Genomic DNA, 27,368 nt, shown 5'->3' on the forward strand with positions numbered 1-27,368 from the left:
TGCATTGGTATTTCTTTTACTTTTAGTTATGTCTCTGACAACATTCCACATGTTTTTGCTGGAATTATCCTTATCAAGTTAGAATTTATAATAACGCTCTTTGCATTTGCGAATAACGGTTTTGCAAATATTACGGTATCGGTAATAGTTTTGCTGTTTAGTATCGTTCAATGGGTCTCGTTTAGCTATTTTATGAAGGTGATTTCTTTTGTGTATAGATTTAACAATGCCGTTGGTAATCCATGGTGTGAGATGTATTTTACTATATGGAATGCGTTTAGTTATTGTGTGTTTTGTTATGAATGTATTGATTTCATTAATAAAATAGTTTAGAGCATTGTTAACTTCAGTCTCTTTATAAACATATTCACAATTTTTATTATTAAGATCATTTAATAAAGCCTCATAATCGATAATCTGTTTGTGATTAATTTTATGTTTTTTGGGTGTTGAGTTTGGGATACTGATTGCAGTGGTGTAATGATCAGTGATTGTATTATTTATTACAAATGCATTTGAATTTGTTATATTTCTGGTATATGTATGATCCAAACATGAGCTTGAGCTACCTTGTACCCTAGTTGGAGAATTAATATTGGAAATAAAGTAACTTTCAGCCATAGCACATAAGTAGTCGTCGGACTGCCTATGCAATACTTCTCCTATAGTATTTATATTCATGTCCCCGATCAGTACATATTGTGCATAATCCTTAGTTTTTTTTAACTCACCAATAAGATTTTCCAGGAAATCTTGGATGTCATTGAACGATGGTGATCGGTAGATAGCTAGGATACCTAAATTCTGATTAATGTTGATTTTTAAACAATTACACTGATTTATGTTTATTTCTTGTACTAAGGAATTTAATGTGTTGTCGATATATACTACTACTCCGCTATTTTGGTTAATATGCGATGTTGTATGGTATTCGTTATAGCCTGAAATTTGTTTGGCTATGTATGAATCATTTAACCTGCATTCAGTGAGAATTAGTACATGGAACTTTACCAGAGCTTTTAATTCTTCCAAAAATATAAGAAAATCATCCAAGTTTCCCATCGTTCGAATATTTTGATGAACAATATTAATCCTATTGGATTCCCAATTAAATTGCACAATTTCGTTAATGTTTTCAAGAATTATTTCAGTATTTGGCACTAAGATACTATCGATTTCATGTTGAAGATCGTTTATTACCATTAGAATTCAAAAATTAATTGTTGTTTTCTGGGTAAAGTTTTAAAACAGTATTTTATTATCATATAAATACTTGTAGTACGAAATATGTAGCGACAAAACTGTAAACAAAATGATGTAGTTAGGAAAAATAAAATATATCTGAGTAAGAAATAATATCTGAAATAAAATCCAGGAAATAAATAACGTATGTAGTTAGTGTGAGGCATTTTCTCTTTCAAAAGACAGTAAAAAGTAGTATAAGTATGAACAATAAGTAATATCTGGGTTATATAAAATATGTTGATTAGAGTTCTCTTTTGCCGAATTATTAGTAATATTACTAATAAATTTTTAGAAAACGAATTTTATAAAATATATTATGATAAAACTATACTAACAGACCGAGCGATTAGTCATAATAGACCCGATATAGTTTTACATGACAAAATAAAAAAAATAACTTATATCATTGATGTTGCTATTCCAAATTCCTGTAATATTCAAAAATCTGTTAGTGAAAAAATAAGAAAATACACAGATTTAGGAAATGAAATAAAAAGAATTTGGCATTCTCAGACTATAAAAATATTACCATTCGTTATTTCGGCTACTGGCATTATACCTAGCTCTCTAATTAAAAATTTAGGCGTATTAGATCTATCAAAAAATTTATATATAAAGATGCAAAAGTCGGTCATTTTGAATACATGTAGGATAACAAAAGATTTTTGAAATATTTATGTTGAGGGATCAGTAGGATTTATAGGCCCTGTTAGAAGTTCTACCGAGCCGAACCCTCTGATATGAAAATATCTGGAGACGGTGAATTTTTTTTCCCATTTGATATCTGGTGATTTGACGTGTTGTTGTTCTTGTATTGTTTTGTATTTATTTTACTTATATAATGCACTTACATAGTGTTGATTGACTAGCTGATCATTTGTGGAAAAGTGAGTGGAAGGGTTAAGTTTTTCCTTTGGGGAAGACTTAACCCGGACAACTAAATCGGAAGTTTAAAAAAAGTGTAGTTACCATTCTAGAGAGAATAAAGATTAAAATTAAAGTTAAAATTAAAATTAGGATTAAAATTATTCCAGTACAAATTGGAGTTATGCAAAAACCTAGGTGTTCATATAATATAGTGCTGTTATGTAATAGAGTATGAAATGGCGATATAAAGCGGTAGTGAGTAGTTTTATCACGATAATTAGAATAAAGAGCAGGTAGTCAGAGCTTCGGTATAGCTTGTTCTGAGTCTATTAATATAGGTCGAGAAGAGTCATCTTTTTTCATGTAGATTAGACCTGCTTTCGTCCAGACGTACCTATATTTACATTCAGTCGCACGTTGGCGAGCTAGATACCAAAGCCGTTTGCCTTTAGACGTGAGGAGTTCTGAGACGTTGTGACAAAATCACGTTAACTTCTCCTCCGGCATCTAGCTCAGAATAATATTTAAATATATTGCTGTTTTATACTTACCTCTTCAGCCGTATACTCTGCCTTCTCACCAATTCGGGTTGCTTGGGTGGAGACTAGGGAGGTGAATTTAATTATGAACATCTATTAATAATGAGTCTCTATTATAATTAGGTTTGTCAAGTGTTAATACTAAATCTAAATTATACTTAGATCTACTTACATCTATAACTTAACTAGTTGTCATATGGTTCGGATCACTTCTTCACTATTCGCATTGTCATTGTTCACTGTAGCTACACTGTTGTCACTGAGTTGATTCTGTTCGATGGCCTTAGTAAGGCCGAAGTCCTAGGTGGCAGCTTCTGCAGTTCTGCAGCTCAGGCCCTCCCGGCCGCGTCTGATCACCGCACTTTCTTCGTCTCCCGCCCAACATTACGTCGCCGGGCGGAGGATAACACTTGAAAATCACTTTCTCTGACTCGACTGTAACTTCTTCATCCGCCGCCCAGCATCACACCGCTGGGCGGGGAGCGCGTACTTCACCACCACTCCTGTCTCGGTCTCCTCTCTCTCCCCTCTCGATCTTGAATGTCCTCGTTCCTGAGCTCGTAGGACCTGTCGCCCTACTTCTACGCCCTACTTCGCCCTACTTCTACTACCCGCACTTCTCCTTCTTTCTTTACAACCCCCGTCTGTCAACACTTGTCTTTGAGCGCCCACTTAGGGACACTCTCAGTTTATAACTCAAATTTATTTGTGACGAAATTTGATTCGTCACAACGTATATGGGTGTAATGGGGCCAGACAATCCGATTGTTCCCGTGTTTAGTTTGTCCCCAATCTTTTAGCAAGACCTGTTATATTTTTTTATAGCATTAAGGAGCTCCTCTTTTAACGGTATTGAATTAAAATTAATTACCACTGACCTAGGTTTAACTGTTGGAGGAATATTTTTGTTTCTTTGTGATACTCTATATATATTATAAATATCATTTGTATTTAGTTGGCAGTCTACTATTTTACTGGTGTTGAATATAATGTCTTTTAAGGTTTGTGATGTTTCCTCTTTGAATTCTGGAAGCCCTCGAAGTTCCAAACAAGTATTGTTAATTCGTCTGTTCCTGTTTTCTTGGTCAATCTCGATCGCTATTATTCTTTTTTCTAGGTCTTCATTTCGTTCTATCAAGAGACAAATTTTTATTTCATTTTCTTTATTTTTTTCGCTTTTTTTTTCTAAGTCCTCAAGTCTTGAATTTAAGGCTGAGTTTACTTGTTCATGTAGTTTTTCCAAATTATTTATTCGATATTTTAAATCTTCTTGCTGTTGAGATATGTTTTGAATGGTTTTTAATATTTCATTATTTTGGAGCAGGATTGCATCGTATTTTTTTCCAACAGATTCATTAACTGAGTCTTTGAAATTTGCGAATTCAGTTAAAAATAGATCGATTGTCAGATTACTAGAGCCATCTGTGGTTGTTGGTGGTAAGTTCACACTGGCGTATGATGAGGCGGCAATTGTAGATTTTGGTGTTGATGATGGTTGTTTATTAGGTTTCTCGATAGATGTCAGTTCTAGATTTTTTTCAGACGTATTTTTTTTTGAGTTTTTTTGTGTTTTTGTGCAAAGTTTGCAGCGCCACTGTAAAATCTTAGTTCCTCGCCGTGAGGTCTCTGCGATATCGGATATTTTATTTGATTAATTTGTGTTATTTCACAATTAATTAATTAAAATAATATATAGTATATTTGCGGCACGTTCCAGAGTGGAAGATAGTACCAGTATCGCCCTGGTGTAAGACCACCATTCAGAATTGAAACGTTGCTCCAAATGGCTTTAGCCGTGTTTAGTGACTAGATCTGAATAGCCAGGTACTTCCCCACCTTCCTCTTTCCCTTCCCCACTTACCTTCAGCCTCACAACATCCCCCAATTGGGGATGCCATAGTCTCACTGGCTCCAGACGGGAGCAGTTGGGACTCTTGTGAGGTATTCACTGTAAAAAAAAAAAAAAAAATCGGCACAAATGAAGTGGTAGTTATCGTCGCAGATACAACATGAGATGAAGTCTGACGGGGTGTCAATGTTTTTTTTACAGATGGAGCATAGTGTATTCATTAAGGTAGTTGATTTCAAAGTTTCACACAAAAGAAAAAAACGACACATTGCTTGTTTCTTGTATGAGAGATGGCAGAGCCTTTGTGACGCTAAAAACGCCTTTGGGATAGGTTTTTTGTGTTTATATAATGATCGAGTCACTTTTGCACTGAGTTGTATTTTGTGGTACAAACACCAGAATAATGACGAGTATTCCGCCTTAGCGAGATAATTTGTGGGATAAAAAATTCACTGTCCCAACGCGCACTCTACTGATTAGACGAGTTAACCACTTTTTTAGTTTGATTTTCTAGTATTATGATTGTTAAAGCTAGATCAATTGAAGCAGCTGTCAAAATACGTCAACACTGGTAGACAATATGTTGCCATGAATATTGCACAAGTCTTGTGTTTTAATAAAATTTTGCACAAATTCATTGTTTGGTAAAATAAAAAACAAATTTGAAAAAATTCACATTTTCATTTATTTATTTTCAGACATTCTTAAAAACTTTCATTAGGAAATTCTACAGAACTAAAACAAACTTAAAAACTATTTAAGTAATGATTTTTACATAATTGCAGTTTAAAATTATATACAATACGTTATACAAAACTGACATTATCAGAGTTTAACAAAATAGAGAAATAAATCATATTAAAAAAAAAATTGCATTCATTTTCAACTAATTAATTATTTAAAATAATATGCATACCAAATCTTTATCAGACTGAAAAAAAAACTCATAGATACAACGAGTAACGAGTCAATAGCTACTTTACTTGGCACCAACTGAATCGCATGACTTTACGTTTCATGACGTTGGCTCATAACGTATGTTACTGGAGTCGTTCGAGCATTCGTTAAGCATCTTGCAAGGAGAAATCTCTTTTTCTCTGCAGTTCTTTAGGTAAGGGCAATTTCTTCACACGATGATTATTTATAAATGTATTTATCTGTTTCCACGATCGTGTTGATAAGATTCCCCTTTCTCTTTTAATTTCGTTGATTTTTCCAGCGCCTGGATCTCTTCCTTCGACAAAGTAATTTTCAAAGTTTTTATAAAGCGCATCTTTTTCTTTCTCATCCCATCTCCTTCTAATTATGTTACCCTTTCTTTTTGCAAGTGAATGAGTCGGTAATGTATTACTTTCAGCCTCCTCTAAACAATTATCCGATGTATCCATATTAGAATTCACATTCTCTTTTACTGTTTCTTCAGTCAACAAATGTGGTTCAGTAGGTAGAGGGTCAGAATTGTCTATTTCGTTTTGACAAGTAATGTTCGTTTTATCAGATTTTCTTAAGGAACCTTTTTTTTCTTCAGCTAATTGTAGTAAATTCAAGCCAACTTTACCTTTCTCGAGGGCCGGGTGGGGTATTATATAATTGCCCTTATTTGTACCTGGTGTATGCCCTAAGAAATGGGACAATGCATTCACATATGCATTATTTTTTCCAGCTACTTGGCTCATGGTTGCAACATGGTGTCGTAGCCCAGTTGAAGTCATATGATCCGGATTTATGAGGGAAAACTTACTTCTTAGGTCTCTTAGAATTTGCGTACCACAGAAATAAGGTTCACCTGCTGCCTTTGGAAATAAGTATTTGTTTTCATTTGAAATTCCAACTAAATGTCGGTATGCAAATAGAGTGTCTATATTTTTTTTCATTTGATCTCGAAGAAGAATTGGAACTGTTCTTCCTCTTTTTCCTGGAATATGGAAGCAGTTTAAAGCATTTATAGCATTTTGCTCCTCAGAACTCATGATTTCCATAATTTCTTTAGGAATATCTTGTTTTTCATGTTGGCCGGCTATATAATTTTCCAAAGGTGCTCTCGCTACCTCACCAGCTCTTCTCCTATTAAATATTATAATATGAGCAATTGTTGTTTTACAAAGTTCCTCATAGACCGCATAAGATTTTTCATTTTCAAATCGTTGTGCTATATTCAGTTCTAGTTTCATAACTTCGTCGCACATTTTTTTAAGATCGATAGTTGAAGGCATAGCATCAGATTTCAACATTTTTTGTTTTTTTCTTGATTTTTCAGCATTGGTAGATATTTCTAACTTCCAAGAATGATTTAAGACCGTTTTAAAATCAGACAATTTATTTTTTTAAATTTCTTTCGATGAAGTGGTTAGCGTAGAATTCTGTATTGTTCGACGAATAAAGATATCAGCACAATCTTTTATAGCCGTACAAAGTCGTTGAGGCATGCTAGGAATTTTTACAGAACCTGTAATTTCATCGTAACCACTATTTATCTGTACGGTTTTAATAAAAACATCAAAATGCACAGGGTCAAACGCTAAATCAAAGGTTGAAATTGAAGGTTTCGGTTCTATAATAACTATATACAGCTTGGCTAAATCCCTCATCTTCGATGTTATATGTGTCTTCAAATGGTGTTCCGTGTGATTACTTAATAATAAAGACCCATATAAACATATTAATGGGTCAGACATTGCTATTTTTGCAATATTATCATTTTGAAATACAGGAAATATTTGAGTTCTCAAAGATTCTCAAATTTCAGAATTGTCTGGGCATAGTAATATAGAAGATGATTTTAGCATCCACAGTCTTCCTTGGACGGCGATACGGTATCATTATTCCATCTGGTTTACTGATAACGTTCTGATTATAAAGATAATTACCTATGTTTCTTATTTGCCTTGAAATCAATTCTCGCTTTCTTTTTCTTTCTCGCAGATCAGTATCCAAAATTTTATTGTGTTCAATAACTTCTGCCTCTAAGGGATGTTGGGTGCTAATACAATAGTGATAGGAATCATGGTCTCAAGTGAACGTGAAGTGACGTGTGAAGTTCGTTACCAGTTTAGTACAATAAGGACATGAGTTTTTACGGTCATGCACTCGTGCTCCTTTACTAGTAGAAATAGTGCTTCGAGTTGTAGTCGATGACACTTCGATTGCCTCCTGCTTCTCTAAATGATGTTGCTCATCATCGGCGTTGGAAATTTTCATATCTAAAAAAGAACAATACATTAATTAGCTTTCTTTAAACTTAATTAGTAAAACCTCAAATTATAAACAAGCAGTAATTTTTAATGAAACACTAGTATATATTGAATTATTTCGCGGATAAGCGATAAGCCGCCATAGATCAGTGGTCAGAGCTGTCGACCGGAAATCGAGGGGACACGGGTTCGAGTCCCGTTGGCGTCATGTATCTTTTATCAGGAGTTTTTTTCAATTCGGATGAGTGTTTCAGGCGAATAATTATTGCTTGTAAAATAATTATAATTAAATTAAATTATTTAATTAAATGAAGACAATATTAGCATCACTCAATCTAAAATCTGAAACAGAAAAGATACGGTCACATCTGGGAATCGCACCTAGGACCTTCGGCTTTCTGGGCCGCACCTCTGACCATATAATAATCAAATTATATGTTACGTATTGATTGTTTCAAGAGTATTAAACATGTTTTCTGTAGATACCTGATTCAGTCGAAGAAGTAACGTTGTTCGGTTTGTATAGTGAATCATCATCGTCGGACATCGACGGACCCCTTTCTAACATTACTTCAGTTTTGGTTTCTAAAATAAAGCATAATATATTATATATTTATCTAATAATAATAGCTCAATGTAGTAAGTAAGTCAAACAAATGTGAAACCTATCCTAATATAATGACAAAATAACAGACTTATTACGCATTTGCAAGGGAATATTAATTAGCAGCATTTCTGATATTACCTATAACAATTTACTACAAGCTAAGGTAGCTCTGTAATATTTCAGATTATTATCTAACTAACTAACTAACTAGCTAACCATCACGCCGTTTCCGCGCAGAAGTAGGCAGAGTAATAATTTTACTGCTTGGGTTCTCAAAAAAGAAAGAAAAAAATCATGACCTATATAATAAAATACGGTAATTATTCTGTACTCATTTGATAAGCATAGATTAAAATTGTTAATTTCTATATTTTACAATTTAGGTTATTATTTAGAAATATGTAATAGCTTACCGTATTTAAAATCCATTTCGCAAAGCTGAAAGATTTTATCAACTCTCCTCTGTGACATATTGTAAGTAAATATACTATCTGACAAAAAGCAAGAACAAACCAACCAGTCAACCGAGTTTTACACATGAATAACGGTAATATTTAATATTATAAATTAGCCAGTAGCAAGTCATTCATGTATTCCCGTAAACTAAACTGAAGCTAGCTTCAGATGTACCAATACAAACAAACCAGCTTTGGCTAGCACACAACATCATTCGATAATGGGCTCTTAATAATATTACTTTAGATTTTGCACACAATTCTTGAGCCTTATAGTTCCTTTCGAATATTGTTTAGACTAATACGCAATGTCGTACGATAATGAGCTCTAAATAATATTACTTTAGAGGCTATTTTGGCATACAATTGTTAAAATATTTCATTACTTTATAAAATTATTTGTACACCTGCGTTTGACACAAATAACGACGGCAACGTCGCTTGTTGATATCAATGGAGTTAGTTTAATACACGATAGAAACAATTAACAAAGTGACGTTGAATATCTGGGATAAAATCGCATATAGGATCATATCTATTGCTCACGATAATCGTACTTGTCAAATCAAATTGAGTTGAAAATGCCACTGATCTCGTCTCGCCGAGACGATTAAAATGGTATATAAATCTCGATTTGTCGATGATTGAGTAAGTGTTAAATGATCTAGTAACTCGAAATGATCCAATAGTTCCGGTTATTTGCAGACGCTAAGAGGTACAAAGTGCCGTATTATAAACCTTTATAATAAAATTATCATAAAATAGTTAAATATTACATTTGTGTATTTAGCAAAACTTTTATAAACTAACACATAAAAACTTTTATGAATTAAAATAATAGAATGTATATATTTAATTTCAAATATAAAAATTTTACAAAAAACATTTTATTCACCGCTTTAGCTTTGGTTATGCCTATATTTTTTCTAAGAACTAAGCACACAAAATATTAAAGCACGTGTAAACGTTTAGAATTTAAATCACATGGGATTCAATCGTATAAACGAGTAATTGGAATCTAGTCACGAAAATGTGACACGTAAGGTCTCAAGTTACATGCCAACTCCAGAAAACGCTGTAAATTCCACGTCGCCGGGAACTTACATCGGCCGATCCAATTCGGAGGAGGTCCATAATATCTCTGTCCATTTCTTTGTATTAATTCGTACCCGGATTTATTAACTATTTTCACTATGTTTTGCAATACGCTGTATTCTGTTTGTTGGGTTTTTTCTTGCTGGGTATTCTTACCGGTGTAAATAAGGGGTTGTTCCCGTCGGGGTGTTGTGACGCCGATTGTTAAGAGTATCAAAAACCTTTCTAGGTCAATATCACACGAAGATCTTGTCGACATTACTTTTTTCGAAATTCCAACATCTGAAGGTAGTTTTTAGGTAAATAAAAAATATTTAAAAAAAGTTGAATTGTTTTTTATGGGAAAATAAATATTCTCCTATGGAAAAAGGTCTGATTTCGAAAAACTATTGTGTTAGTCCCGGGACAAAGCAGAGAACTTCAGCTCGTATTCAGGGTGTCTGGGAGTAAAGTATTATTGAATAAAAGTTATATATATTTTTTACTTCTACCATCAATGTAGAATTACCTCCCAAGATTTGTGCACTTTACCCCAGGACACATGTATAATTATTATATTTTGTAATACAAAAATATATGTTTAAATAATAAAATAGAAAAAAACTAACCTTTTGCAGTAGTCATCAAGTACATCGGGGGCAGATTTTGCATAAACATTATTACTTTTTTCTGGCATTTGACCAATTATGCCTAAATTATTGATACTCAAATTCACAGGCTTCAAATCCTGTTTTTCATATATCTGGTGAGGATTTTTTAACTCTACCGAAAAACAACCATTTTTGCTTTCTCTGCGTATATTCTTAGTATATATCTTGTCGACAGGTCTAGCCCATTTCAGTTCTAACTTGAACCCGTCCAAAGTGCAGCATTTCAACAATCGCAATGCTTTTTCAGCATCTTGTCTGGTGATAAAATGAACAAAGGCAAAATCTTCAACCTTTTTAATTCGTTCGATAGTGAATGGATCGATGTATCTGCTAAAAGTTATCAATATGTCGTTTTCCGTTGCTCTGGCGGATACGTTTCGGACGAACAAAATCTTTACCTAAATGACAAAGAAATGAAACAAAATCAATCATTTTTATTCAAGATTCACTCCGTGTGGCTGACTATTGTACTCTAGTTCTATTGTTATTATTTATTAGATTCATTTAAGAGGGAGAGGTGACAACAGTTCTATCAACGGCACAGAATGACATACTTAACTTTGCAGGTGGCCAAAAGAGGAATTAAAAAACAAAATTTTCTATAATTTTTGTCAATAATTTTTTATAACCACAAAATATACACTAACGACGCCACCGACCGGAAATTTGAGTATATCAATGTAACATTATGGTCTGTTCGCCTTTTTATGATTGCACAAGAGTAACAACACCCGTGAAGAAAAAATTTCATCGTTTTTAATGACTTTATATCACTTTTTAAAAGTGTGTTGAATAGTCACTGTGTTTTTTCCCCAAATTCAAGACTTCAATTCCCCAATTCCAAGACTTCACAGTCTCGGAAATAAATACTCTGATCTTGGAGATATATTTCATCTTAAAAATAATCAATATAAATATTGTTTATTTCAATTCTTTTATAGATCGATACACAAATAGACATCTATAATTTCCGCAATATATAAATTTTTATTTTGAATATCTATTTATGTGAGACTTCTTATCATTTTTACTAATGTATCTTATTTTATTATATGCTTTTGTTGTAACATTTAATATTTTTTCTTTTTTCGTTGTATTATGTTTCCTTTATTGTTTTAATTTTGTAGAATCTATAATAACTGTGATACTCTACTATTAAACTTTGTAGTGTGTAAAAGCCCATTAGGGGGTGTTATAATAATAAATAAATAAATATGTATGAAAAGTTTTTTTTCCCTTTACACACGAATTTTAGACTCTTGTAAAGGTAAACATGTTAATTTTTATTGAAATATGTTCTTACTATGTAAATTTGAATAATAAAACAGTATTTTACAAAATAAATAAAAATATTAAAAAAATAAATACTTGAACTAAAATATAAACGCAGTGAGAACAATTGAAAAGTATTGCACAATAATAATCAAAATGATGATCATGACACAATGCAGTTTTGGGATTTTCACCTGAAGGTGCAATCACAAACTCAACAAAAAAAACGGCGGTGCATATTAGAAAACAAAGGTACTTACTATAAAATATTCGTACTACCTACGAAAAATAATAACCAATTTTCTATCTCAAACATAAAGCCAAAATTGTACTAATTACGTTGAAACGAAGTGTTATTTAGATAATTTGGTCGTATTTATAATATTGTTCGGAAAATTTACCAATAAAAGTACCAAAGATCTACATCGAACATACACGAAAATGATATTAAGTTAGGATTTTACGATTGTACAACTAGAAAATTTAGATTGGAAAACAACAAAAATGTAAAAAATACAATATAACCTATTGGTTCTTACCTGCTTCATGATATTATTTCCGACGATGGGTTCCGGTTCGGCCCAGTCTACCACCAGCTTGTCTCCAAAGGATGTCAGAGGACCAGGTATGAGAGCCCTTCGGGCCAAAGCTGCTGAACGATGACTATCAAAATGCAGAAAGACGTACCCTCGGTTATGTAAAGGGTTATGCATGAGAGGATACATCATCACATCAACTAGACCAGACACAAGCTTACTAAATTCTTTCAAGATTTCTTCTTTACTTGCGTCTAATGGCAGCCCACTAACGAAGAGGCGGTTATTATCGAAAGATTTTGCTACCACGATAGCATTACTAGGTCGAATTCTGCAATTGTTCAACATTTCTACCGCTTTCCAGGCGTCCTGTTCGTTGGTGTAACGCACGAATCCAAATCCCCTGTTAAATCCAGAAAAATCCATCATCCGTCGCAGCTCGTAGATCGTTCCAACTTCCTCGAAAACCGGAATAAGTTCGTCTTCATAAAGGTCTCTGGGAAGTTTTCCCATGAAGACTTCGCAGCCCGTCGGAGGCGGGCCGATCCAATTTGGAGGAGGTCCATAATGTCTCTGTCTATTCCTTTGTATTAATTTGTACCCGGAATAATAAACTATTTTCACTATGTTTTGCAATACGCTGTCTTCTGTTTCTTGGGGATACATGGTCGTAAAATTCAATGTTAGCAGCGCGAAAAGTTTTAAAAAATAGTTGCTTGCAGCGCCGCTACGAACGCGCGGAACTCCGAAAACAGACTGAGCCATCTGAGCGATTAATTAAAAGTCAAAGGGCTGAAATTTTGTATCGTACAATCAGGAGTCGGACACTCTACCGACAGAAATGTAGACATTGTGAAAATAATCCCACTTTACATGGGCCCGTATATTGAGAATCAGTTAAAAAATAATTAAAATAAGGGTTTTTTCAGGTATTTTCGGGCTGCCAAATCCAACCGTGGGGCGCACTTGTGATTTGTACAGGGTTAGCAGTTGTGTACTATTAAAGTATTTGCGGGCCCTATACAGTACGCCCTCATTAACCTCAATTATTTGAAATATTCAGAACTAGTTATGTTACTGAGCCATTTTTTTTTGTTTGTTTAACAATAGCTCCACACAGGAAGCCCCGAGGAAAATATTTTCCCTCAGACCTATGTCATCTTTGAAGATGCTGTGTGGAGGGTCTTTTAAAGGAAGGGAAGGAGAGGAAGTTTTGGGAAGGATAAGGTTTGAGGGGTGGGTAGGAAACCGAGGTCTGTGGGTCCAGGAGTGACGGACGTATGAATCCATCCCTCCCACTGCGGTGCAAGACGATGTTCCAAAAGAGTTCTGCCGGAAAGGTCACAAGGTTTCCCTCAACCTGTCTCTCCGGCCTTCCACGTAGCTGGAGGACACATCCACCGCCAAGACCCGAGCAAACCTCACCCCATGAACCCACGCTAAGTCACCAAACCACTTGGGGTGACCTATGGCAGAGGTGTAGTTATCCAATAAATGGTTCCCGGGGTGGCAGTACCAAATTGTAAATAGATTAGAAGATACTTTCCTGAATGTTCGCCTTTCCCCATGGGGTTACCAGTCACGTCTTCCACTCTGGAATGTAGCCGGCAGTAGCTGTAGTATAATCTTCCATAGCCACATATTTATTTATTTATTTTATTTTTATTTATTTATTATTATTACATTTATTACATACAAGATATACAAATATAAAAGGAAGCTTTGACTGTCCAACTAGGAAGTTTCCCGTTTTTGGACAGTCAAATTGGCAGGTTGCGTGTACATAATTCCAGGTAGGTACATGTAAAATATAAAATAAAATTAAAATATAACATATAAATGTAAGAAAGAAAAATAGAAAGAAAATATTTTTTTAGGAAAATACAATTTAGCAGTAATAAACAATAAAATCCAGAAAGGTACATGTACAATATAAAATTAAAATATAATATATCAATGTAAGAAAGAAAAATAAAAAAAATATTTTTTAGGTAAATACAAAATACAAAATCGAAGAAATCAACTCAGACTACGTTTTTTAATAATTTTTCTGAATCTGTCCTACCTAAGTCTAATAACCATTTTGTTATTTTAGTACCGAAGGCTGATAATTCACACAGTTTAAATTGAGAGGGGATTTTGTTGTATATTTTTGGTCCCAGGTATGAGAAAACTTTTTGATAAGCCGCAGTATTGCTAGTTGGAATAGAAAGGTCGTTTCTGCTCTTACTTCTGGTTTGATGATTATGATCGACTGTTATCGTTTTGTTTTTATTTTTGTGGACGCAGATTGTTATTTTTTATGTGACACTGTCGAACATCAAGCACATTAAACTCCTTGAAGAGAGCGTCGCTCGAGTATCTGAAGGGTTTCTTCATAATGACGCGTAGAATGGATTTCTGTGCCATCAGTAGCGGGTATAATATTGTTAATCCTGTTCCACCCCATCCAATGCAACCGTAGGTTATGACGGAGTTGCAGAGCCCGTAGTATATTTTTTTAATGTCTTGAGTTTTTATAATTTCCCGCAATGCTATAAATATATAAATAAGTTTGCGCACTTTATTAGCTGTGTTTTCAATTTGTTGTTTCCATTTAAGATGGTTATCCACTATTATACCTAAATATTTAATAGATTTAACACATTTAAGGGTTTCGGATTTACAAGTATGGTTATTATTTCCAAGGCTACACTTAATATTATGTATTGTGAGGTGATGAGGTGTTTTGGGTTGACCTGCAAGGGTAGCGCTAAATGTGAGATATTTTGTTTTTTGTATGTTTAGTGTAAGCAAATTACTGTCCAGCCACTGTTTTACTCTGTTTATACCTAAGTTCGCAAGGTGGTGTGTTTCTTTCCAATCATCTCCTTCAAACAAAATAACTGTATCGTCAGCGAACGTGATAATTTTACCACCAATGTGTTGGTTACAAAGTTCGTTTATGTATATAATAAAGAGAAGGGGCCCAAGTGTACTTCCTTGTGGTACCCCAAAAGTGTATTTTAGTGAAGTGCTAATAGCCTTGTTAATTCTGGTTTGTTGAAATCTATTAGATATATAACTTTCTATCCATTGAAAAGCTTTTCCCTTTATTCCTATATTTCTAAGTCTCTGTAAAAGAATTTTATGAGATATTGTGTCAAATGCCTTGGCCAGGTCCAGGAAAAGGGCAATAGTTTTCTTGCCACGGTTCATATTCCCTGTAGAAGTTTCAGTGAGACATGCGATGGCATCATCCGTTCCCTTACCCGACCGAAAGCCGTATTGGTTAGGACTTAGAATGTTATGTTTCTCCACATATTCGTTTTACCTAGTTTTGAAAAGCTTTTCAATGACTTTGGATATCGCGCTTAATAGTGATATTGGCCTATAGTTTTCTACAAGAGATTTAGGTCCACTTTTGTGAATTGGGACAATTATTGATTTTTTGAAGTGATCAGGAAATATTCCTGATGCAAAACTTAAGTTGTAAATATATGATAGCGGAGCAGAAATCTGATTTTTTTTTTTTTTTAGTATTTGTGTATTTAGACTATCTGGACCCTTTGCATGTGTAGTATTAAGGCTGTTGATTATTTTTAAGACCTCTTCTACAGTAGTTGGTTTAATATTAAATGAAAAAGATTGTTCCTTTGTTTCAATTGTCGATGCTAAAGAGTCTTCCGTTTTCTGGGTTTCTAATAATTTTTTTTTGCTAGATTTGATCCAACGGATGCAAAATATTGATTAGTATGACATGCAATTGATTGATTGTCAGTTATAATCAAATTTCCGGTATTTAATTCAGTTACAGATGCATTGGTATTTCTTTTACTTTTAGTTATGTCTCTGACAACATTCCACATGTTTTTGCTGGAATTATCCTTATCAAGTAAGAATTTATAATAACGCTCTTTGCATTTGCGAATAACGGTTTTGCAAATATTACGGTATCGGTACCAGTACCAGTCTGAAGATGGCTTTGACGAGCTGAAACCGGTTACGGTCAAAATAAAATCAAGTGGAATAAAGTTTTTTATTTGTTTTATTATAATATAGTATCGGTAATAGTTTTGCTGTTTAGTATCGTTCAATGGGTCTCGTTTAGCTATTTTATGAAGGTGATTTATTTTGTGTATAGATTTAACAATGCCGTTGGTAATCCATGGTGTGAGATGTATTTTACTATATGGTATGCGTTTAGTTATTGTGTGTTTTGTTATGAATGTATTGATTTCATTAATAAAATAGTTTAGAGCATTGTTAACTTCAGTCTCTTTATAAACATATTCCCAATTTTTATTATTAAGATCATTTAATAAAGCCTCATAATCGATAATCTGTTTGTGATTAATTTTATGTTTTTTGGGTTGATTTTTAAACAATTACACTGATTTATGTTTATTTCTTGTACTAAGGAATTTAATGTGTTGTCGATATATACTACTACTCCGCTATTTTGGTTAATATGCGATGTTGTATGGTATTCGTTATAGCCTGAAATTTGTTTGGCTATGTATGAATCATTTAACCTGCATTCAGTGAGAATTAGTACATGGAACTTTACCACAGCTTTTAATTCTTCCAAAAATATAAGAAAATCATCCAAGTTTCCCATCGTTCGAATATTTTGATGAACAATATTAATCCTATTGGATTCCCAATTAAATTGCACAATTTCGTTAATGTTTTCAAGAATTATTTCAGTATTTGGCACTAAGATACTATCGATTTTATGTTGAAGATCGTTTATTACCATTAGAATTCAAAAATTAATTATTGTTTTCTGGGTAAAGTTTTAAAACAGTATTTTATTATCATATAAATACTTGTAGTACGAAATATGTAGCGACAAAACTGTAAACAAAATGATGTAGTTAGGAAAAATAAAATATATCTGAGTAAGAAATAATATCTGAAATAAAATCCAGGAAATAAATAACGTATGTAGTTAGTGTGTGGCATTTTCTCTTTCAAAAGACAGTAAAAAGTAGTATAAGTATGAACAATAAGTAATATCTGGGTTATATAAAATATGTTGATTAGAGTTCTCTTTTGCCGAATTATTAGTAATATTACTAATAAATCAAATAATAATCTTATAATAAGTGTAGTTACCATTCTAGAGAGAATAAAGATTAAAATTAAAGTTAAAATTAAAATTAGGATTAAAATTATTCCAGTACAAATTGGAGTTATGCAAAAACCTAGGTGTTCATATAATATAGTGCTGTTATGTTATAGAGTATGAAATGGCGATATAAAGCGGTAGTGAGTAGTTTTATCACGATAATTAGAATAAAGAGCAGGTAGTCAGAGCTTCGGTATAGCTTGTTCTGAGTCTATTAATATAGGTCGAGAAGAGTCATCTTTTTTCATGTAGATTAGACCTGCTTTCGTCCAGACGTACCTATATTTACATTCAGTCGCACGTTGGCGAGCTAGATACCAAAGCCGTTTGCCTTTAGACGTGAGGAGTTCTGAGACGTATATGGGTGTTGTTACAGTAATGGCCTCGTTAAATTAATGATACCAAGAAATATAGTTGATAAGTTTTATTCTTTAAAACACACATCACTGGTAACAAAAAATGACGACCCTCGAATTCCTTAATTATTTCATGGTTGTTATTGATCCGTTATTTAGAGAGAGAAGAGGAAGAGAATGGGCTTGCAAACCTATTTATAAACTAATTCATTTGAATGTATTGGTGTATATATAATCACAATTATTGCCCAATTATTTAGGGGAGACATCTGTCGGATATTTCAATTACTCAATACAGATACATGTGGCATGTTGGTTTGATTCTTGGCTAAAGTCTGAACATGCTGCCAGGGGACGGAAGAATTTATTTTTTTTACACATAAACAAAAAATAATTTTTTAAAAATACCATAATATAAACAAAAATAATTTGAAAAATAAACATAATATAAATATGGACAAATTAATTTGAAAAACAATCATGAGATGAATATGAACAAAAAGTTCTAAAATAAGAGAATCATAATATTATGAACAAGTTAATTCGATGTTCCTAGGTCATCCTTCAGGTAGGTTGCTAATTCTTCTCCGTCTTATGACTGCTAGCAAAATTTTGATGGTCCAAGGTCATCCTTCAGGTAGGTTGCTAATTCTTCTCCTTTTTATGACTGCTAGCAAAAATTTGATGGTCCAAGGTCATCCTTCAGGTAGGTTGTTGATTTTTCTCTTGTTTATGACTGCAGGAGCTTATTTATTCAGTCCGGGGGGTACATCGGGCGTCCCTGTAGCAATGCTTGAATCCCTTTCCATGGGTAATAAACATATTTTGCTGATAGGTCTCTTAAATGTTCCTTGTGCGGTTTTGAGGGTAACCACCCGCACTTTCCCGTCAGCTCCAGGGTGAGTAGCTAGGATCCTGGCTAGTTTCCACATATTAGGCGGCAGGTTGTCCTCCTTTAGTATGACCATGTCGTCCCTTTCAACAGTCCTGAGGCCCTTGTCTTCCTTCCATTTGGTACGTCTTTGTAATTCTGCAAGATATTCCAGTTTCCACCTGCACCAAAATGTTTGAATCAGTGCATTTAATTTTTGATATTGATTCAATCGATTATATTGTATCTCCCGAACATCCTTCTCAGAGATAGAAGCTATCCCTCCGCCAATCAGGAAATGATTTGGATTCAGGTCAGTCGGATCGTTGGACAGAGGAGTGAGCGGACGTGAATTTAAACAGCATTCTACCTGACACAATAAAGTATATAATTGTTCAAAGGTTAAACTTGAATTATCGGTTATTCTTTTTAAATGATATTTGGCGGATTTCACTGCTGCTTCCCAGAGTCCAGCGAAATTCGGTGACCGTGGTGGAATAAATCCCCACAGTATTGACAAATCAGCTAAATATTTTTGAATCTTGTCATCAGATTTCTTTAACTTATCATACAATTCTCTCAGTTGATTATATGCTCCCTTAAAATTGGTCGCATTATCTGAATATATTTTAAAGGGTTTGCCCCTCCGCGCAATGAAACGTTTTAAACAATTTAAAAAGTTGTCAGTGGTGAGGTCTGTTACCAGTTCCAAATGCACAGCTTTCGTTGAGAAACAAACAAAAATGCATAAATAAGATTTCACCAATGGAGCCTTCCTGGTGATACCGCTTTTCATCATGATAGGACCTGCGTAATCAATCCCGGTAACCTCGAACGGCCTGCTAGGTGTTATTCTGTTTTCCGGCAAGTCACCCATGATAACTTGACTGGTTACTGGATTTTTTCTGAAACATACTATACATTTATGTAATATTTGCTTAACAGTGGTTTTTCCGGCAATCGGCCAGAACTGTAATCTCACTAGAGATAACAAAGTTTGTGTCCCTGCATGTAAATGTACATAATGAAGATGTCGAATAATTAATTCTGTTAACTTATTATTTTTTGGTAAAATTATTGGGTGTCGTTGCTGGTATGATAAATGTTTCGCCTTTGTTAGCCTGCCCCCGACACAAATTAATCCATTATTTATAAATGGATTAAGCGACAAAATAACGCTACGTTTATCCAGTGAACATTTATTACTCAAAGCCCTGAACTCATCCTTAAAATGGTAGCGTTGAATTATTGCTATTAGACGATGCAATGTATTGTCCAGCTCCGGCACGCTTAACCTCCCGGTTAATTTACAGTTTTTTGTGTTACAATTATTAAAGAAACGCAATATATATGCAGTTACTCTCTTTAGCTTGTTGAGAGAGGAAAATTTTGAAAAGATGTCCCACTCCGTGACATTAGTAGACACGCATACCGCCTTGGTTTTTATCTCTGGAGGATTTATACAGGAATTTTCTGGCTTCGGCCAGTGATCGGCCTCTCTTATTAGCCAATCCGGACCCTTCCACCAAATATCTGCTTGTAATAGTTTGTTTGCTGTAACTCCTCTTGATAAAATATCAGCGGCGTTTTCCTGCGATGAAACATGTCGCCAATGGGCGGGATCGCCGGCCTCTTGTATCTCGGCAACCCTGTTGGCCACAAAGGTATTCCATCTAGCTGGCTGTCCTCTTATCCAGCATAGTGCGATGGTAGAGTCACACCAGTAGTATGTATCCACCTCAACCATGTTGAGCGCTTCTTTGATGTTTTTTAATAATTTCGTTAACAGCACCGCACCACAAAGTTCCAATTTTGGCAGGGATATGTTTTTTAATGGCGCTATCCTGGACCTGGAAGATATTAACTGAGAGTGCATCTTACCCTCGGCGTCCCTGGATACTAGATACGCACAGGCTCCGTAGGCCTTTTCTGATGCGTCGCAAAAACCATGGATTTGTAGGCTGTTTTGACCCCACAAGATTCTTCTCTTTATTTTCAACAGGTTTATTTGAGATAAATTTTTCATGTAATTTTCCCAATCTTTTAATATTCCCTCGGGTATTTCTTCGTCCCAGGAAGTCTTAGATATCCATAATCTCTGCATAATTAGTTTTGCTACAACCGTTACTGGTCCTAGCAGTCCTAAAGGATCGAACGTTGAGGCGATACTTGACAATATCCGCCGTTTGCTTTGTACGGTACATACTGGTTTTTTCACTACATATGAAAAGTAATCAAACTCACTGTTCCAGATTAATCCTAGTATTTTTTCTTCTTGGGGTTCTTTAGATATCAATCCTTGCATATCTTGACCTGGTTCGGAAGATAATTCTGCCACGTTCGATCTCCATTTTCTTAGATTCATCCCTGCAGATTTTAGTAAACTGATTACCTGTTGTTTTAGAAGGTGGCACGATTCAACGTCATTTCCTCCCGTTAATAGGTCGTCCATGTAAAAGTCATTTTCAATGACATTGCTTGCTATAGGAAATGAAAGTCTATTTTCAATACCTATTTGCTTCAGGCATCTTGTCGCCAGGAAAGATGACGGTCCTAATCCATAAGTCACTGTCCTTAGCTTGTAATGCTTCAAATCCTCATCCTGTGAAAAGCGCCAAACAATTTTCTGTAGATTGCGGTCGCTTTCCTGCACGTTTATCTGACGGTACATTTTCTCTATGTCCGCAGTTATGACTACAGGATGTTTTCTGAAATGTAAAATTTGCATATTTAAATCCTTTTGTATGTTAGGTCCGACCATCAGAGCATCATTAAGGGAAATACCAGAAGATGTTTTTGCCGATCCATCGAACACCACGCGAACTTTAGTAGTGGTGCTTGACTCCTTCATCACCGCATGATGTGGTAAAAAATATGATCTCGCATCGCATTCGGATTTTTGGCACTCTTCCATATGACCCAATTGTAAATATTCTCTCATAAACATGCTATATTGACATTTCAATTCTTTATTGGTGGAAAATTTTCTTTCCAATGTATGAAACCTTTTTTCAGCCATTGACAAAGAACTCCCTAGTTGGTCTATACAAGGGCGGGTTGGTAAGGCTACCGTAAATCTGCCCTCCGTGTCTCTACTATGACACTCTGTAAAGTTGACTTCGCAAGCCTTTTCTTCAAAATTCTGAGGTTTCATGGCATCCACCTCTTCTAGTTTCCAGAATCTTTCCATCTGGTTACCTATTTTATTAATGGCTAGATTACAATTAATTGATACTGGCCTTGTTTTAGTGATGATGTCGATCGCTCCGGAAACAATCCAACCGAGTTCAGTCCTTTGAATAGTTGGCCCGCCCTCCGTTAAGCGTATTCGATCATTATTCATTATTTCCCAAAAAACTTCCGCACCCAACAGGATGTCAATTGGAGACGTGACATTGAAATCCTTATCCGCTAGTTGCAAGCCAGATGGGATCTTCAACTCTTGTTTCCTGAAGGTCATTTGGGGTAGGTCGGTTGTTATAGCCTGCAATACTAAACAAGAAATTTTCTTATTATAATCACTATTCACTGCTAACATGTCAATTGTAACTCTTCGATTGATATGTGTGATGCGATTTTGTATTCCAGACACCGGCATATTTATTTTTTCTGTTTTTAATTTTAATTTTTTTGCAAAACTCTCTCTTATGAAATTCGATTGGGCGCCTGAATCCAATAATACCCTCGCTTTGTGTAAACGGTTGTCGCTACCTACGATATTCACGATCGCTGTAGATAATAAAATTATCTTTTCATTTTTATTTAACACCGTATGATTTGCCACTGATGTCGAGCTGTGTGCCTCTTCATTTGTGTTTTCACTATTTAATTCATTAACATGTATCAAAGTATTATGTTGATCACTTGCACAGATTTTACATTTGAATTTATTTTTGCAATCTTGTGTAAAATGTCCTACCCTCAAACATTTGAAACAGGCTCGGGCCTTTTTTAAAAATTCTAATCTTCCTTGGATATTTAATTTGAGAAATTTTTTACAATAATACACTGGATGATTTTCTTTACATAGGATGCATCCGTGTTTGGTTGCTATCAATGAGACAGACAAATCTTTCTTGCGATCATCACGTGTTGTAACATTCTTGTAGGTAGGCCTTTTTTCTTGCAAATTTGTGAACTCCAGTACCTCAACACGTTTGGTTAGACATGTAATAAATTCTTTCAAAGTTGGGAGTGCACCATCTATTGGCTGCTCTTCCCAAAATCTACGAGTTGATCCATCTAATTTATTAGATATTAAATAAATCATAATCGCGTCCCAGGAATCAACATGTAATCCTAGATTTTTTAACGCTTCTAAATTTATATTAGCCTGATCAATAATATGCCTTAACGCGACTGGACATTCTTGTTTCATATCTTTTAACTGAAATAAAGATGCAACATGCCTATGAACTATTATTTTTTTATTCGCGTAACGTTCCTGCAGTATCTGCCACGCAGATTCGTAATTGTCGTGCGATATGGTCAAGGAGGCAATCAATTTAGCTGCGTCTTTTTTAAGGCACGATTGTAAATAAAAGAATTTTTGAGAATTGTTTAACATATTATTTTGATGAACCAATGCTTTAAAAGTCTCAGCGAATTTAGCATACTCAGTAATTTCACCATGAAATTCAATAAGTTTCAAAGTTGGTAATTTAATTTCACATTTTTCATGATTTACTGAATTCAATAAACCTTTTGCTAATGCAAGTACAGAGAAATATTGATTTTCAAAGGATTCACGTTGACTTACGTGTTCTGCCTCGTCATCCGAAAGTTCTTCGATTTGAGATTGAATTTTTTCAAAGTCATCTAACAATTTTTCGACCTTTTGATAACGTAATTCTAGTTCCGTTTTATCGAGTGTCTTTAAAATGTCATTAAACCTTGTCAATTTAAAGTAATCAGCTAAATTGAGTAATTGCAAGCTGAGTAATGAAATGGGGCCAGACAATCCGATTGTTCCCGTGTTTAGTTTGTCCCCAAGTCTTGAATTTAAGGCTGAGTTTACTTGTTCATGTAGTTTTTCCAAATTATTTATTCGATATTTTAAATCTTCTTGCTGTTGAGATATGTTTTGAATGGTTTTTAATATTTCATTATTTTGGAGCAGGATTGCATCGTATTTTTTTCCAACAGATTCATTAACTGAGTCTTTGAAATTTGCGAATTCAGTTAAAAATAGATCGATTGTCAGATTACTAGAGCCATCTGTGGTTGTTGGTGGTAAGTTCACACTGGCGTATGATGAGGCGGCAATTGTAGATTTTGGTGTTGATGATGGTTGTTTATTAGGTTTCTCGATAGATGTCAGTTCTAGATTTTTTTCAGACGTATTTTTTTTGGAGTTTTTTTGTGTTTTTGTGCAAAGTTTGCAGCGCCACTGTAAAATCTTAGTTCCTCGCCGTGAGGTCTCTGCGATATCGGATATTTTATTTGATTAATTTGTGTTATTTCACAATTAATTAATTAAAATAATATATAGTATATTTGCGGCACGTTCCAGAGTGGAAGATACTACCAGGATCGCCCTGGTGTAAGACCACCATTCAGAATTGAAACGTTGCTCCAAATGGCTTTAGCCGTGTTTAGTGACTAGATCTGAATAGCCAGGTACTTCCCCACCTTCCTCTTTCCCTTCCCCACTTACCTTCAGCCTCACAACATCCCCCAATTGGGGATGCCATAGTCTCACTGGCTCCAGACGGGAGCAGTTGGGACTCTTGTGAGGTATTCACTGTAAAAAAAAAAAAAAAAAAATCGGCACAAATGAAGTGGTAGTTATCGTCGCAGATACAACATGAGATGAAGTCTGACGGGGTGTCAATGTTTTTTTTACAGATGGAGCATAGTGTATTCATTAAGGTAGTTGATTTCAAAGTTTCACACAAAAGAAAAAAACGACACATTGCTTGTTTCTTGTATGAGAGATGGCAGAGCCTTTGTGACGCTAAAAACGCCTTTGGGATAGGTTTTTTGTGTTTATATAATGATCGAGTCACTTTTGCACTGATTTGTATTTTGTGGTACAAACACCAGAATAATGACGAGTATTCCGCCTTAGCGAGATAATTTGTGGGATAAAAAATTCACTGTCCCAACGCGCACTCTACTGATTAGACGAGTTAACCACTTTTTTAGTTTGATTTTCTAGTATTATGATTGTTAAAGCTAGATCAATTGAAGCAGCTGTCAAAATACGTCAACACTGGTAGACAATATGTTGCCATGAATATTGCACAAGTCTTGTGTTTTAATAAAATTTTGCACAAATTCATTGTTTGGTAAAATAAAAAACAAATTTGAAAAAATTCACATTTTCATTTATTTATTTTCAGACATTCTTAAAAACTTTCATTAGGAAATTCTACAGAACTAAAACAAACTTAAAAACTATTTAAGTAATGATTTTTACATAATTGCAGTTTAAAATTATATACAATACGTTATACAAAACTGACATTATCAGAGTTTAACAAAATAGAGAAATAAATCATATTAAAAAAAAAATTGCATTCATTTTCAACTAATTAATTATTTAAAATAATATGCATACCAAATCTTTATCAGACTGAAAAAAAAACTCATAGATACAACGAGTAACGAGTCAATAGCTACTTTACTTGGCACCAACTGAATCGCATGACTTTACGTTTCATGACGTTGGCTCATAACGTATGTTACTGGAGTCGTTCGAGCATTCGTTAAGCATCTTGCAAGGAGAAATCTCTTTTTCTCTGCAGTTCTTTAGGTAAGGGCAATTTCTTCACACGATGATTATTTATAAATGTATTTATCTGTTTCCACGATCGTGTTGATAAGATTCCCCTTTCTCTTTTAATTTCGTTGATTTTTCCAGCGCCTGGATCTCTTCCTTCGACAAAGTAATTTTCAAAGTTTTTATAAAGCGCATCTTTTTCTTTCTCATCCCATCTCCTTCTAATTATGTTACCCTTTCTTTTTGCAAGTGAATGAGTCGGTAATGTATTACTTTCAGCCTCCTCTAAACAATTATCCGATGTATCCATATTAGAATTCACATTCTCTTTTACTGTTTCTTCAGTCAACAAATTTGGTTCAGTAGGTAGAGGGTCAGAATTGTCTATTTCGTTTTGACAAGTAATGTTCGTTTTATCAGATTTTCTTAAGGAACCTTTTTTTTCTTCAGCTAATTGTAGTAAATTCAAGCCAACTTTACCTTTCTCGAGGGCCGGGTGGGGTATTATATAATTGCCCTTATTTGTACCTGGTGTATGCCCTAAGAAATGGGACAATGCATTCACATATGCATTATTTTTTCCAGCTACTTGGCTCATGGTTGCAACATGGTGTCGTAGCCCAGTTGAAGTCATATGATCCGGATTTATGAGGGAAAACTTACTTCTTAGGTCTCTTAGAATTTGCGTACCACAGAAATAAGGTTCACCTGCTGCCTTTGGAAATAAGTATTTGTTTTCATTTGAAATTCCAACTAAATGTCGGTATGCAAATAGAGTGTCTATATTTTTTTTCATTTGATCTCGAAGAAGAATTGGAACTGTTCTTCCTCTTTTTCCTGGAATATGGAAGCAGTTTAAAGCATTTATAGCATTTTGTTCCTCAGAACTCATGATTTCCATAATTTCTTTAGGAATATCTTGTTTTTCATGTTGGCCGGCTATATAATTTTCCAAAGGTGCTCTCGCTACCTCACCAGCTCTTCTCCTATTAAATATTATAATATGAGCAATTGTTGTTTTACAAAGTTCCTCATAGACCGCATAAGATTTTTCATTTTCAAATCGTTGTGCTATATTCAGTTCTAGTTTCATAACTTCGTCGCACATTTTTTTAAGATCGATAGTTGAAGGCATAGCATCAGATTTCAACATTTTTTGTTTTTTTCTTGATTTTTCAGCATTGGTAGATATTTCTAACTTCCAAGAATGATTTAAGACCGTTTTAAAATCAGACAATTTATTTTTTTAAATTTCTTTCGATGAAGTGGTTAGCGTAGAATTCTGTATTGTTCGACGAATAAAGATATCAGCACAATCTTTTATAGCCGTACAAAGTCGTTGAGGCATGCTAGGAATTTTTACAGAACCTGTAATTTCATCGTAACCACTATTTATCTGTACGGTTTTAATAAAAACATCAAAATGCACAGGGTCAAACGCTAAATCAAAGGTTGAAATTGAAGGTTTCGGTTCTATAATAACTATATACAGCTTGGCTAAATCCCTCATCTTCGATGTTATATGTGTCTTCAAATGGTGTTCCGTGTGATTACTTAATAATAAAGACCCATATAAACATATTAATGGGTCAGACATTGCTATTTTTGCAATATTATCATTTTGAAATACAGGAAATATTTGAGTTCTCAAAGATTCTCAAATTTCAGAATTGTCTGGGCATAGTAATATAGAAGATGATTTTAGCATCCACAGTCTTCCTTGGACGGCGATACGGTATCATTATTCCATCTGGTTTACTGATAACGTTCTGATTATAAAGATAATTACCTATGTTTCTTATTTGCCTTGAAATCAATTCTCGCTTTCTTTTTCTTTCTCGCAGATCAGTATCCAAAATTTTATTGTATTCAATAACTTCTGCCTCTAAGGGATGTTGGGTGCTAATACAATAGTGATAGGAATCATGGTCTCAAGTGAACGTGAAGTGACGTGTGAAGTTCGTTACCAGTTTAGTACAATAAGGACATGAGTTTTTA

The 27,368-nt window shown here is 34.3% G+C and overlaps 1 protein-coding gene and 1 pseudogene across 4 annotated transcripts; both read right to left on the reverse strand.

The window, feature by feature from the left end:
• Positions 1 to 6,370: 6,370 nt before the first annotated feature.
• Positions 6,371 to 12,972, reverse strand: LOC149408953 (RNA-binding protein 47 pseudogene; annotated as a pseudogene).
• Positions 12,973 to 18,334: 5,362 nt separating this feature from the next.
• Positions 18,335 to 23,544, reverse strand: LOC149408954 (uncharacterized). Of its 4 annotated transcripts, none has more exons than XM_089650279.1 (2): positions 23,406 to 23,440; positions 18,335 to 18,828 (listed from the first exon to the last, which is right to left on the reverse strand). In XM_089650279.1, exons 1-2 carry the CDS (start codon positions 23,420 to 23,422, stop codon positions 18,522 to 18,524), a joined length of 324 nt encoding a protein of 107 aa, XP_089506405.1. In that variant the 5' UTR covers positions 23,423 to 23,440; the 3' UTR covers positions 18,335 to 18,521. The 4 variants fall into 4 exon arrangements, 1 of the variants encoding a protein (XP_089506405.1); XR_016305327.1 differs by having other exon boundaries at positions 18,696 to 18,828; positions 19,410 to 23,539; XR_016305328.1 differs by lacking the exon at positions 18,335 to 18,828 and adding an exon at positions 19,442 to 19,561 and having other exon boundaries at positions 23,406 to 23,522.
• Between the last annotated feature and the right edge of the window lie 3,824 nt (positions 23,545 to 27,368).

Source organism: Hesperophylax consimilis, unplaced genomic scaffold (genome assembly GCF_061612785.1).
Source record: "Hesperophylax consimilis isolate HC1 unplaced genomic scaffold, BYU_Hcon_1.0 scaffold_40, whole genome shotgun sequence".
NCBI classification, from domain to species: Eukaryota; Metazoa; Arthropoda; class Insecta; order Trichoptera; family Limnephilidae; genus Hesperophylax; species Hesperophylax consimilis.